Below are 14,444 nucleotides of genomic sequence, written 5' to 3' on the forward strand. Positions count from 1 at the left end.
CCAGCTGGGGAATTCTTGTCCCAGGAATGTTGGGGTCCAGTTCTGGGAATGGGGTCCTGACCCGGTCCGGGGATCGGTTCCTATCCCGGGAATGGGGGTCCTGCCCCGGGATTGGGGTTCCTGTCCCGGGATTTGGGTTCCTATCCCGGGAATGGGGTTCCTATCCCAGGAATGGGGTTCCCGTCCCAGGAATGGGGTTCCTGTCCCGGGATTTGGGTTCCTGTCCCAGGAATGGGGTTCCTATCCCGGGAATGGGGGTCCTGTCCCGGGATTTGGGTTCCTATCCCGGGATTTGGGTTCCTATCCCGGGATTGGGGTTCCTGCCCCAGGAATGGGGTTCCTATCCCGGGATTGGGGTTCCTATCCCGGGAATGGGGGTCCTGCCCCGGGAATGGGGTTCCTGTCCCGGGATTGGGGTTCCTGTCCCGGGATTGGGGTTCCTGCCCCAGGAATGGGGTTCCTATCCCGGGATTGGGGTTCCTATCCCGGGAATGGGGTTCCTGTCCCGGGATTTGGGTTCCTATCCCGGGAATGGGGTTCCTATCCCAGGAATGGGGTTCCTGTCCCGGGATTTGGGTTCCTATCCCGGGATTGGGGTTCCTATCCCGGGAATGGGGTTCCTGTCCCGGGATTTGGGTTCCTATCCCGGGATTGGGGTTCCTATCCCGGGATTGGGGTTCCTGCCCCAGGAATGGGGCTCCAGCCGCCGCCCCCACCCCGGGCACGCTCTGCTCCCCCTTCCCCGGTTGTTTTTTAATCCCTTTCCCGGTGTCCCGGCTCCGGGAGCCGCCCCGACCGGTTCCGCGGGGCTCCCCGGGCTCCCACCCCGCTTCCTGCTGACTCCAGAGCTTTTGAAGCCGTGCCGGTGTCCCGGGAGCTTCGGGATTCCCTTCGGGAAGGGAGGGAGATCTCCTGGCCAGGCTGGAAGTTTGGCCACCTCCCTTCCCGGGGGGAGAAAAGTCAGGTTCCCCTCCCTCGGGAACGCCAAACACACACAAAAATCAGCCTAAAAAAACCCTCCAGCCCTCGCTTTTTAGGGATTAAAAATTCCACAACTCCCTAAAAAATACAAAAAATCGGGAAGGAGAGAGGGATCCTGCTCCTTTGATCCCTTGGAATGCTCCGAGGGGGTTTTTTTTTCCCCCTTTATCTGTTTTTTCTTTATCCCTTCCCCCGTTTGTTTTATTCCCCCTCCGTGTCCCGCCGGCTCTTATCGGGAGCGTTATCCTCGCTTGGAAATATTCCCGGCTTTCCCATGGAAAAGTGCTGGGAAAAGGGGGGTGGAAATCGAGGCTGTTGCACAGGTGACAGCGCCCAGGATTCCTTGGAATTCTCAGGAAGCGCGCTGGGACAAAGGGGGGGGATGTGAGGGGACATTCCAGGATCCCAAAATATTTTGGGATCATCTGAGAGGGTCTGGGGACGCCTTTTTTTTTCTCTAAGGCTGGAATTCCTGGTGGATTGGGGTTTTTTTTTGGGAGTAGAACATTCCCAAAACTTCCCGGAGCGTTGCGTGGGGCGTTCCCTGCGTCGGCACACGGATTCCCTGGAAAACTGGGACGGGTGGAGCGGGATTTGATGTGTCCCAGTCATTCCCAAACCTGTTCCTGGAGCTCTGATGTGTCCCAGTCATTCCCAAACCTGTTCCTGGAGCTCTGATGTGTCCCAAAGTCATTCCCAAAGCTCTGATATTTCCCAAAATCATTCCCAAACCCATTCCCGGAGCTCTGATGTGTCCCAAACCCATTCCCAAACCCATTCCCAGAGCTCTGAGATCTCCCAGACCCATTCCCAGAGCTCTGATGTGTCCCAAAATCATTCCCAGAGCTCTGATGTGTCCCAAAATCATTCCCAAACCCATTCCCAGAGCTCTGAGATCTCCCAAAATCATTCCCAATCCTTTCCCAGAGCTCTGATGTGTCCCAAACCCATTCCCAAACCCATTCCCAGAGCTCTGATATTTCCCAAAATCATTCCCAAACCCATTCCCAGAGCTCTGATATTTCCCAAAATCATTCCCAAACCTTTCCCAAATCTCTGAGATCTCCCAAAATCATTCCCAAACCCATTCCCAGAGCTCTGATGTGTCCCAAATCCATTCCCAAACCCATTCCCAGAGCTCTGATGTGTCCCAAATCCATTCCCAAACCCATTCCCAAAGCTCTGATGTGTTCCAAACCCATTCCCAGAGCTCTGAGATCTCCCAAAATCATTCCCAAATCCATTCCCTAAACTTTGAGATCTCCCAAAATCATTCCCAAACCCATTCCCAGAGCTCTGATGTGTCCCAAATCCATTCCCAAACCCATTCCCAGAGCTCTGATATTTCCCAAACCCATTCCCTAAACTCTGAGATCTCCCAAAATCATTCCCAAACCTTTTCCCAGAGCTCTGATGTGTTCCAAAATCATTCCCAGAGCTCTGAGATGTCCCAAACCCATTCCCAAACCTTTCCCTGGAGCTCTGATATTTCCCAAAATCATTCCCAAACCTTTCCCAGAGCTCTGATGTGTCCCAAACCCATTCCCAAACCCATTCCCAGAGCTCTGATGTGTCCCAAACCCATTCCCAAACCCATTCCCAGAGCTCTGAGATCTCCCAAAATCATTCCCAAACCCATTCCCAAATCCATTCCCAAACCCATTCCCAAAGCTCTGAGATCTCCCAAATCCATTCCCAAACCTTTCCCAGAGCTCTGATATTTCCCAAATCCATTCCCAAACCTTTCCCAAAGCTCTGAGATCTCCCAAAATCATTCCCAAACCCATTCCCATAGCTCTGATGTGTCCCAAAATCATTCCCAGACCTTTCCCTGGAGCCCTGAGATCTCCCAAAGTCATTCCCAAACCATTCCCAGAGCTCTGAGATCTCCCAAAATCATTCCCAAACCTTTCCCAAAGCTCTGATATTTCCCAAACCCATTCCCAGAGCTCTGATGTGTCCCAAACCCAATCATTCCCAAATCCATTCCCAGAGCTCTGTTGTGTCCCAAATCCATTCCCAGAGCTCTGATGTGTCCCAAATCCATTCCCAGAGCTCTGAGATCTCCCAAAATCATTCCCAAACCTTTCCCAGAGCTCTGATATTTCCCAAACCCATTCCCAGAGCTCTGATATTTCTCAAAATCATTCCCAAACCTTTTCCTGGAGCTCTGATATCTCCCAAAATCATTCCCAAATCCATTCCCTAAACTCTGATGTGTCCCAAAATCATTCCCAAAGCTCTGAGATCTCCCAAAATCATTCCCAAACCTTTCCCTGGAGCTCTGAGATCTCCCAAACCCATTCCCAAACCCATTCCCAGAGCTCTGATGTGTCCCAAAATCATTCCCAAACCTTTCCCAAATCTCTGAGATCTCCCAAAATCATTCCCAAACCCATTCCCAAATCCATTCCCAAACCCATTCCCAAAGCTCTGAGATCTCCCAAATCCATTCCCAAACCCATTCCCAGAGCTCTGATATTTCCCAGTCATTCCCAAATCCATTCGCAATGCTCTGATGTGTCCCAAACCCATTCCCAAACCCATTCCCAGAGCTCTGATATTTCCCAAACCCATTCCCAGAGCTCTGATATCTCCCAAAATCATTCCCAAACCCATTCCCGGAGCTCTGATGTGTCCCAAATCCATTCCCAAACCCATTCCCAAAGCTCTGAGATCTCCCAAACCCATTCCCAAACCCATTCCCAGATCTCTGATATTTCCCAAACCCATTCCCAGAGCTCTGATATTTCCCAAACCCATTCCCAGAGCTCTGATATTTCCCAAACCCATTCCCAAACCTTTCCCAAAGCTCTGATATTTCCCAAATCCATTCCCAAACCCATTCCCAGAGCTCTGATATTTCCCAAATCCATTCCCAGAGCTCTGAGATCTCCCAAACCCATTCCCAAATCCATTCCCTAAACTCTGAGATCTCCCAAAATCATTCCCAAACCTTTCCCAAAGCTCTGATATTTCCCAAATCCATTCCCAAACCTTTTCCCAGAGCTCTGATATTTCCCAAATCCATTCCCAAACCTTTCCCAGAGCTCTGAGATCTCCCAAACCCATTCCCAAACCCATTCCCAGAGCTCTGAGATCTCCCAAAATCATTCCCAAACCCATTCCCAAACCCATTCCCAGAGCTCTGATATTTCCCAAACCCATTCCCAAACCTTTCCCAGAGCTCTGATGTGTCCCAGAGTCATTCCCAAACCCATTCCCAGAGCTCTGATATTTCCCAAAATCATTCCCAAACCCATTCCCAAAGCTCTGATATTTCCCAAATCCATTCCCAAACCCATTCCCAGAGCTCTGATATTTCCCAAACCCATTCCCAGAGCTCTGAGATCTCCCAAAATCATTCCCAAACCCATTCCCAAACCCATTCCCAAAGCTCTGATATTTCCCAAAATCATTCCCAAACCCATTCCCAAATCTCTGAGATCTCCCAAATCCATTCCCAAACCCATTCCCAGAGCTCTGATATTTCCCAAATCCATTCCCAAAGCTCTGAGATCTCCCAAACCCATTCCCAAACCTTTCCCAAAGCTCTGATATTTCCCAGAGTCATTCCCAAACCCATTCCCAGAGCTCTGATATGTCCCAAACCCATTCCCAAACCCATTCCCAGAGCTCTGATATGTCCCAAACCCATTCCCTAAACTCTGAGATCTCCCAAATCCATTCCCAAATCCATTCCCAAACCTTTCCCAAAGCTCTGATATTTCCCAAATCCATTCCCAAACCTTTCCCAAAGCTCTGATATTTCCCAAATCCATTCCCAAACCTTTTCCCAAAGCTCTGACTTCTCCTGGAGGAACGTTGGAGCACAGGGTCTTCCTCTTCCCAAAAAAACCTTCCCAAAGAATCCGATCCAAGCGGGATTTCCGCCTTTCCCCTGGGGAATTCCAGGGTTTTTGGGGTTTTTTTTGAGGAATTCCAGTTTTTTTTGGGAATTCCAGGTTATTTGGGGGTTTTTTTGGGAATTCCAGGTTATTTTGGGTTTTTTTTTGAGGAATTCCAGGTTATTTTGGGAATTCCAGGTTATTTTTGGGGTTTTTTTGGGGGGAATTCCAGGTTATTTTGGGAATTCCAGGTTATTTTGGGTTTTTTTTTTAGGAATTCCAGGTTATTTTGGGAATTCCAGGTTATTTTGGGGTGTTTTTTGGGAATTCCAGGTTATTTTTTGGGCCTTCCAGGTTATTTTTGGGGGAGAATTCCAGGTTATTTTTATGGGAATTCCAGGTTATTTTGGTTTTTTTTTTTTTGGGAATTCCAGGGGTTTTTTTGGCTGAATTCCAGGTAATTTTGGGGGGGGATTCCAGGTTATTTTGGGGGGGGATTCCAGGTTATTTTGGGGGGTTTTTTTGGGAATTCCAGGTTATTTTGGGGTTATTTTTTGGGAATTCCAGGTGGGGTTTTTTTAGGGAATTCCAGGTTATTTTGGAGGGTTATTTTTTGGGAATTCCAGGTTATTTTTTTGGGAATTCCAGGTTATTTTGTGGGGTTTTTTTGAGGAATTCCAGGTTATTTTTTGAGGCATTCCAGGTTATTTTTTGGGAATTGCAGGTTATTTTGTGGGGTTTTTTTGAGTAATTCCAGGTTATTTTGGGTGGGTTTTTTTGAGGAATTCCAGGTTATTTTTTTTGAGAAATTCCAGGTTATTTTGGAGGGTTTTTTTGAGTAATTCCAGGTTATTTTCTGGGGTTTTTTTGAGGCATTCCAGGTTATTTTGTGGGGTTTTTTTGAGGAATTCCAGGTTATTTTTTTTAGGAATTCCAGGTTATTTTCTGGGATTTCCAGGTTATTTTGGAGGGTTTTTTTGAGGCATTCCAGGTTATTTTTTGAGGCATTCCAGGTTATTTTGGAGGGTTTTTTTGAGGCATTCCAGGTTATTTTCTGGGGTTTTTTTGAGGCATTCCAGGTTATTTTTTTGGAAATTGCAGGTTATTTTTTGAGGAATTCCAGGTTATTTTGTGGGGTTTTTTTGAGGAATTCCAGGTTATTTTTGGGGGTTTTTTTGGGAATTCCAGGTTATTTTTTGAGTAATTCCAGGTTATTTTGTGGGGTTTTTTTGAGGAATTCCAGGTTATTTTTTGAGGCATTCCAGGTTATTTTGGAGGGTTTTTTGAGTAATTCCAGGTTATTTTGTGGGGTTTTTTTTAGGAATTCCAGGTTATTTTGTGGGGTTTTTTTGAGGAATTCCAGGTTATTTTTTGAGGCATTCCAGGTTATTTTTTTGAGGAATTCCAGGTTATTTTTTAGGAATTCCAGGTTATTTTGTGGGGTTTTTTTGAGGAATTCCAGGTTATTTTGGAGGGTTTTTTTGAGGAATTGCAGGTTATTTTTTGAGGAATTGCAGGTTATTTTTTGAGGCATTCCAGGTTATTTTTTGAGGCATTCCAGGTTATTTTTTGAGGCATTCCAGGTTATTTTTTGAGGCATTCCAGGTTATTTTTTGAGGCATTCCAGGTTATTTTTTGAGGCATTCCAGGTTATTTTTTGAGGCATTCCAGGTTATTTTTTGAGGCATTCCAGGTTATTTTGTGGGGTTTTTTTGAGGAATTCCAGGTTATTTTTTTGGGAATTGCAGGTTATTTTGTGGGGTTTTTTTGAGGAATTCCAGGTTATTTTTTGAGGCATTCCAGGTTATTTTTTGAGGAATTCCAGGTTATTTTGTGGGGTTTTTTTGAGGCATTCCAGGTTATTTTTTGAGGCATTCCAGGTTATTTTGTGGGTTTTTTTTGAGTAATTCCAGGTTATTTTGTGGGGTTTTTTTGAGTAATTCCAGGTTATTTTGTGGGGTTTTTTTGAGGCATTCCAGGTTATTTTTTGGGCTGAATTCCAGGTTATTTTTTGAGGCATTCCAGGTTATTTTTTGAGGAATTGCAGGTTATTTTTTGGGATTTGCAGGTTATTTTGTGGGGTTTTTTTGAGGAATTCCAGGTTATTTTTTGAGGCATTCCAGGTTATTTTTTGAGGAATTCCAGGTTATTTTGTGGGGTTTTTTTGAGGCATTCCATGTTATTTTGTGGGGTTTCTTTGAGGAATTCCAGGTTATTTTTTGAGGCATTCCAGGTTATTTTTTGAGGCATTCCAGGTTATTTTTTGAGGCATTCCAGGTTATTTTGTGGGGTTTTTTTGAGTAATTCCAGGTTATTTTGTGGGGTTTTTTTGAGGAATTCCAGGTTATTTTTTTGAGTAATTCCAGGTTATTTTGTGGGGTTTTTTTGAGGCATTCCAGGTTATTTTTTGAGGCATTGCAGGTTATTTTTTGAGGAATCCCAGGTTATTTTTTGAGGATTTCCAGGTTATTTTGTGGGGTTTTTTTGAGGAATTCCAGGTTATTTTTTTGAGTAATTCCAGGTTATTTTGTGGGGTTTTTTTGAGGCATTCCAGGTTATTTTTTGAGGCATTCCAGGTTATTTTTTGAGGCATTCCAGGTTATTTTTTGAGGCATTCCAGGTTATTTTTTTTAGGAATTCCAGGTTATTTTCTGGGATTTGCAGGCGTCCTGCGCTCCGTGCTGGAGGCGGCGAGTCCCGGCGCGTCCGTGCTGTGCCTGTGCGAGAAGGGCGACGCCATGATCATGGAAGAGACCGGCAAAATCTTCAAGAAGGAAAAGGAAATGAAGAAAGGTGAGGGGGAGGAATCCTCATTCCTGGACGAGGAATTCCTTGATTTTCCTTGATTTTTAAACCCAATCCCTCCCATCCCTTGGGATGGTGCGGGAGGAAGGCTCTGAAATGCTGGGATTCATCCCCAAATTCCCATCCTGAGGGTGTTGGAGCAGATTTATTCAGGATTTTTTTTGGGAAGAATTCCCATCCCAAACCAAGCTGGAGCAGCCTGGGATAACGGGAGGCGTCCCAAAACGACGTTTTAACCTCCTCAAATCCCAAATCCCACAAATCCAGGATATTTTTGGCCCCCCAGGGATCGCTTTCCCCACGAGTATCTCCGTGAATAATTGCGTGTGTCACTTCTCCCCGCTCAAGAGCGACCAGGATTACATCCTCAAGGACGGCGACCTGGTCAAGATGTGAGTGCCCTCTTCACATTCCATGGGAATTCCCAAAAATCCCTCCCAAAAAAAAATCCCAAAATCCTTTGGGATGAAAGGACCTGTCAGGCCACTCATCCCCACCCCCCTGGTTTTGCATTAATTCATTGTTAATTAAAGGCTGCTAACGAGCCTGGAGGGGTTCCTGGGATCCAGAGCCTCTGGATTCGAGGTGGCACCATCCCAGATCCTTGGCGAGGCGTTCCCTGCTTCCCACTTTTCCTGCTGGAAAATCCCAGGATTCCATTCCCCACCCCAAAACCAATCCCCGCTTCCCATTTTTCTTCCTGGAAAATCCCAGGATCCCATTCCCATTCCCCAAAACCAATCCCTGCTTCCCACTTTTCCTGCTGGAAAACCCCAGGATCCCATTCCCATTCCCAAATCAATCCTTGCTTCCCATTTATTCCTGTTGGAAAACCCCAGGATTCCATTCCCATTCCCCAAACCAATTCTTGCTTCCCATTTTTCTTCCTGGAAAACCCCAGGATTCCATTCCCCACCCCAAAACCAATCCCTGCTTCCCACTTTTCCTGCTGGAAAACCCCAGGATTCCATTCCCATTCCCAAAACCATTCCCTGCTTCCCATTTTTCCTGCTGGAAAACCCCAGGATCCCATTCCCATTCCCCAAAACCAATCCCTGCTTCCCATTTTTCTTCCTGGAATAAACCCAGGATTCCATTCCCATCCCCAATACCAATCCCTGCTTCCCACTTTTCTTCCTGGAATAAACCCAGGATTCCCATTTTTCTTCCCGGAAAACCCCAGGATTCCATTGCCATCCTGCAAATCAATCCCTGCTTCCCATTTTTCTTCCTGGAAAATCTCGGGATTCCATTCCCATTTCCCAAAACCAATCCCTGCTTCCCATTTATTCCTGTTGGAAAACCCCAGGATTCCTTTCCCATTCCCCAAACCAATCCCCGCTTCCCATTTTTCTTCCTGGAAAACCCCAGGATCCCATTCCCCACCCCAAAACCAATCCCTGCTTCCCACTTTTCTTCCTGGAATAAACCCAGGATTCCCATTTTTCTTCCTGGAAAATCCCAGGATCCCATTCCCATTCCCCAAATTAATTCCCGCTTCCCACTTTTCTTCCTGGAATAATCCCAGGATCCCATTCCCATCCTGCAAATCAATCCCTGCTTCCCATTTTTCTTCCTGGAATAATCCCAGGATTCCATTCCCATCCCCAAAACCAATCCTTGCTTCCCACTTTTCCTGCTGGAAAACCCCAGGATCCCATTCCCCACCCAAAACCAATCCCTGCTTCCCACTTTTCTTCCTGGAATAAACCCAGGATTCCCATTTTTCTCCCTGGAAAACCCCAGGATTCCATTCCCATTCCCCAAACCAATCCCTGCTTCCCACTTTTCCTGCTGGAAAACCCCAGGATCCCATTCCCCACCCCAAAACCAATCCCTGCTTCCCAATTTTCCTGCTGGAAAACCCCAGGATTCCATTCCCATTCCCCAAAACCAATCCCTGCTTCCCATTTTTCCTGTTGGAATAAACCCAGGATTCCCACTTTTCTTCCTGGAATAATCCCAGGATTCCATTCCCATTCCCCAAAACCAATCCTTGCTTCCCACTTTTCCTGCTGGAAAACTCCAGGATTCCATTCCCCACCCCAAAACCAATCCCTGCTTCCCACTTTTCTTCCTGGAATAAACCCAGGATCCCATTCCCATCCCCAAACCAATCCCTGCTTCCCACTTTTCTTCCTGGAATAATCCCAGGATCCCATTCCCATCCTGCAAATCAATCCCTGCTTCCCATTTTTCTTCCTGGAATAATCCCAGGATTCCATTCCCATCCCCAAAACCAATCCTTGCTTCCCACTTTTCCTGCTGGAAAACCCCAGGATCCCATTCCCCACCCAAAACCAATCCCTGCTTCCCACTTTTCTTCCTGGAATAAACCCAGGATTCCCATTTTTCTCCCTGGAAAACCCCAGGATTCCGTTCCCATTCCCAAATCGATCCCTGCTTCCCACTTTTCCTGCTGGAAAACCCCAGGATTCCATTCCTATTCCCAAAACCAATCCCTGTTTCCCATTTTTCCTGCTGGAAAACCCCAGGATTCCATTCCCATTCCCCAAAACCAATCCTTGCTTCCCACTTTTCCTGCTGGAAAACCCCAGGATTCCATTCCCCACCCCAAAACCAATCCCCGCTTCCCATTTTTCTTCCTGGAAAATCCCAGGATCCCATTCCCCACCCCAAAACCAATCCCTGCTTCCCACTTTTCCTGCTGGAAAACCCCGGGATTCCATTCCCATTCCCAAATCAATCCCTGCTTCCCACTTTTCCTGCTGGAAAACCCCAGGATCCCATTCCCCACCCCAAAACCACTCCCTGCTTCCCGTTTTTCCCGCTGGAATTCCCGGGATTCCCGTTTTTCCCTCTGTGTTGCAGCGACCTGGGCGTGCACGTGGACGGCTTCATCGCCAACGTGGCGCACAGCTTCGTGCTCGGCGCCTCCAAGGTGGGTTTGGCATCGGGGGCTGCGCGGGACCGGGGTGGGGGCAGCCCTGGAGCCTCTGGATCCGCGCTGGGATCGGTTCTGATCCTCTGGATCCACACTGGGACCGGTTCTGATCCTGTGGATCCACACTGGGAATCGGTTCTGATCCTGTGGATCCGCACTGGGACCGGTTCTGATCCTGTGGATCCCACATGGAACCAATCCAGAGCCTCTGGATCCGCACTGGGACCGGTTCTGATCCTGTGGATCCGCACTGGGACCGGTTCTGATCCTGTGGATCCGCACTGGGACCGGTTCTGATCCTCTGGATCCGCACTGGGACCGGTTCTGATCCTGTGGATCCGCACTGGGACCGGTTCTGATCCTGTGGATCCGCACTGGGACCGGTTCTGATCCTGTGGATCCGCACTGGGACCGGTTCTGATCCTCTGGATCCGCACTGGGACCGGTTCTGATCCTGTGGATCCGCACTGGGACCGGTTCTGATCCTCTGGATCCGCACTGGGACCGGTTCTGATCCTGTGGATCCGCACTGGGACCGGTTCTGATCCTCTGGATCCGCACTGGGACCGGTTCTGATCCTCTGGATCCGCACTGGGATCGGTTCTGATCCTCTGGATCCGCACTGGGACCGGTTCTGATCCTGTGGATCCGCACTGGGATCGGTTCTGATCCTGTGGATCCACACTGGGATCGGTTCTGATCCTCTGGATCCGCACTGGGATCGGTTCTGATCCTGTGGATCCATGGTGGGACCGGTTCTGATCCTCTGGATCCCACATGGAACCAATCCAGAGCCTCTGGATCCGCCCTGGGATCGGTTCTGATCCTCTGGATCCGCACTGGGAATCGGTTCTGATCCTCTGGATCCCACATGGAACCAATCCAGAGCCTCTGGATCCGCACTGGGACCGGTTCTGATCCTGTGGATCCGCACTGGGACCGGTTCTGATCCTCTGGATCCGCACTGGGACCGGTTCTGATCCTCTGGATCCGCACTGGGACCGGTTCTGATCCTCTGGATCCGCACTGGGAATCGGTTCTGATCCTCTGGATCCCACATGGAACCAATCCAGAGCCTCTGGATCCGCACTGGGACCGGTTCTGATCCTGTGGATCCGCACTGGGACCGGTTCTGATCCTCTGGATCCGCACTGGGACCGGTTCTGATCCTCTGGATCCGCACTGGGAATCGGTTCTGATCCTCTGGATCCACACTGGGACCGGTTCTGATCCTCTGGATCCACACTGGGACCGGTTCTGATCCTGTGGATCCGCACTGGGATCGGTTCTGATCCTGTGGATCCACACTGGGACCGGTTCTGATCCTCTGGATCCGCACTGGGACCGGTTCTGATCCTCTGGATCCGCCCTGGGAATCGGTTCTGATCCTGTGGATCCACACTGGGACCGGTTCTGATCCTCTGGATCCACACTGGGACCGGTTCTGATCCTCTGGATCCGCACTGGGACCGGTTCTGATCCTGTGGATCCGCACTGGGACCGGTTCTGATCCTGTGGATCCGCACTGGGACCGGTTCTGATCCTGTGGATCCCACATGGAACCAATCCAGAGCCTCTGGATCCACACTGGGACCGGTTCTGATCCTCTGGATCCGCACTGGGACCGGTTCTGATCCTGTGGATCCACACTGGGACCGGTTCTGATCCTCTGGATCCGCACTGGGACCGGTTCTGATCCTGTGGATCCGCACTGGGACCGGTTCTGATCCTGTGGATCCGAGGTAGATCCAATCCAGATCCTCTGGATCCGAGGTGTCACCATCCCAGATCCTTGGCGAGGCGTTCCCTGCTTCCCACTTTTCCTGCTGGAAAATCCCAGGATTCCGTTCCCATTCCCCAAAATCAACCTTTGCTTCCCGATTTTTTTTCCTGGAATAAACCCAGGATTCCCATTCCTCAAAATCAACCCAGGATTCCCATTTTTCTTCCCGGAAAATCCCAGGATTCCCATTTTTCCTGCTGGAAAACCCCAGGATTCCATTCCCATCCCCAAAACCAATCCCTGCTTCCCATTTTTCTTCCTGGAATAAACCCAGGATCCCATTTTTCTTCCCGGGAAATCCCAGGATTCCATTCCCATTCCCGAAACCAATCCCTGCTTCCCATTTTTTTTCTTGGAAAACCTCGGGATTCCCATTTTTCCTGCTGGAAAACCCCGGGATTCCATTCCCATTCCCCAAATCAACCTTTGCTTCCCATTTATTCCTGTTGGAAAACCCCAGGATTCCATTCCCCACCCCAAATCCAATCCCTGCTTCCCATTTTTTTTCCTGGAAAATCCCAGGATTCCCATTTTTCCTGTTGGAATAAACCCAGGATCCCATTCCCATCCCCAAACCAATCCCTGCCTCCCATTTTTCTTCCTGGAATAAACCCAGGATTCCCATTTTTCTTCCCGGGAAATCCCAGGATTCCATTCCCATTCCCGAAACCAATCCCTGCTTCCCATTTTTTTTCTTGGAAAACCTCGGGATTCCCATTTTTCCTGTTGGAATAAACCCAGGATTCCATTCCCATCCTGCAAATCAATCCCTGCTTCCCATTTTTCTTCCTGGAAAACCTTGGGATTCCATTCCCATTCCCCAAACCATTCCCTGCTTCCCACTTTTCTTCCCGGAAAATCCCAGGATTCCCATTGTTCTTCCCAGAATAAACCCAGGATTCCCATTGTTCTTCCTGGAAAACCTCGGGATGAACATTCCCCACCCCAAAACCAATCCCTGCTTCCCATTTTTCTTCCTGTAATAAACCCACGATTCCCATTTTTCCTCCCAGAAAACCCCAGGATTCCATTCCCATTCCTCAAAACCAATCCCTGCTTCCCATTTTTCTTCCTGGAATAAACCCAGGATCCCATTTTTCTTCTGGAAAATCCCAGGATTTCGTTCCCATTCCTCAAAATCAACCTTTGCTTCCCGTTTTTCTTCCTGGAAAACCTCGGGATGAACATTCCCATTTCCCAAACCAATCCCTGCTTCCCGTTTTTTTTCCCGGAAAACCCCAGGATTCCCATTTCTCTTCTGGAAAATCCCAGGATTCCGTTCCCATTCCCCAAACCAATCCCTGATTCCCGTTTTTTTCCTGGAAAACCCCAGGATTCCCGTTTTTCTTCCCAGAAAATCCCAGGATTCCGTTCCCATTCCCCAAACCAATCCCCGCTTCCCGTTTTTCCCTCTGGAATTCGGCCTCTCCCGATTCCTCGGGAATTCCTGCTGGGAATTCCTCAGCCTCTCCCATCCTTTGGGAATAAACGGGGTGGAAAAAAAAACCTCGGGAATGTTTTTTATTGGGGATGGATAAAAATCCCCCAAAATTCCCGGTTGGAATTCCACCGGAATCGCCCCAAATCCGCCTTTTTTTAACGGCACCGGCGCCCTCTGGGAATTCCTTTGGAATTTTCCTCCTCCCGGCGGAATTCCGGGGATCGGAGCCGATCCCAAAGGCGCAGAATTCCCGGATTTTCCCGGTTTTTTGTTTTTTTTTTTTTTCCCAGGAAAATCCGGTGTCCGGCCGCCGGGCCGACGTCATCAAGGCGGCTCACCTGTGCGCCGAGGCGGCGCTGCGGCTGGTGAAACCCGGCAACCAGGTGGGAATTCCGGGAATTCCGGGAATTCTGGGAATTCTGGGGGTTCTGGGAATCCGGTGAAACCCGGGAACCAGGTGGGGATTCCGGGAATTCTGGGAATTCTGGGGATTCTGGGGATTCTGGGGGATTCTGGGGATTCTGGGAATTCTGGGAATTCCGGGGGATTCTGGGGGATTCTGGGAATCTGATGAAACCCGGGAACCAGGTGGGAATCTGGGAATTCCGGGAATTCCGGGAATTCTGGGGGATTCCGGGGATTCTGGGAATTCCGGGAATTCTGGGGGTTCTGGGAATTCTG

General features: G+C 48.8%; 1 protein-coding gene across 1 annotated transcript in view; it reads left to right on the forward strand.

Moving 5' to 3' along the window:
* PA2G4 (proliferation-associated 2G4) overlaps positions 1 to 14,444 on the forward strand; it is a 33,086-nt gene that overhangs the window by 888 nt on the left and 17,754 nt on the right. The window contains exons 2-5 of the mRNA XM_086870331.1: positions 7,494 to 7,622; positions 7,921 to 8,026; positions 10,467 to 10,536; positions 14,054 to 14,146. Of these exons, the coding sequence (XP_086726457.1) occupies positions 7,494 to 7,622; positions 7,921 to 8,026; positions 10,467 to 10,536; positions 14,054 to 14,146 (398 nt within the window). The remainder of the gene's footprint in view (positions 1 to 7,493; positions 7,623 to 7,920; positions 8,027 to 10,466; positions 10,537 to 14,053; positions 14,147 to 14,444) is intronic.

This window comes from Cyanistes caeruleus, chromosome 32 (genome assembly GCF_971803275.1).
Source record: "Cyanistes caeruleus chromosome 32, bCyaCae1.hap1.1, whole genome shotgun sequence".
NCBI lineage: Eukaryota > Metazoa > Chordata > Aves > Passeriformes > Paridae > Cyanistes > Cyanistes caeruleus.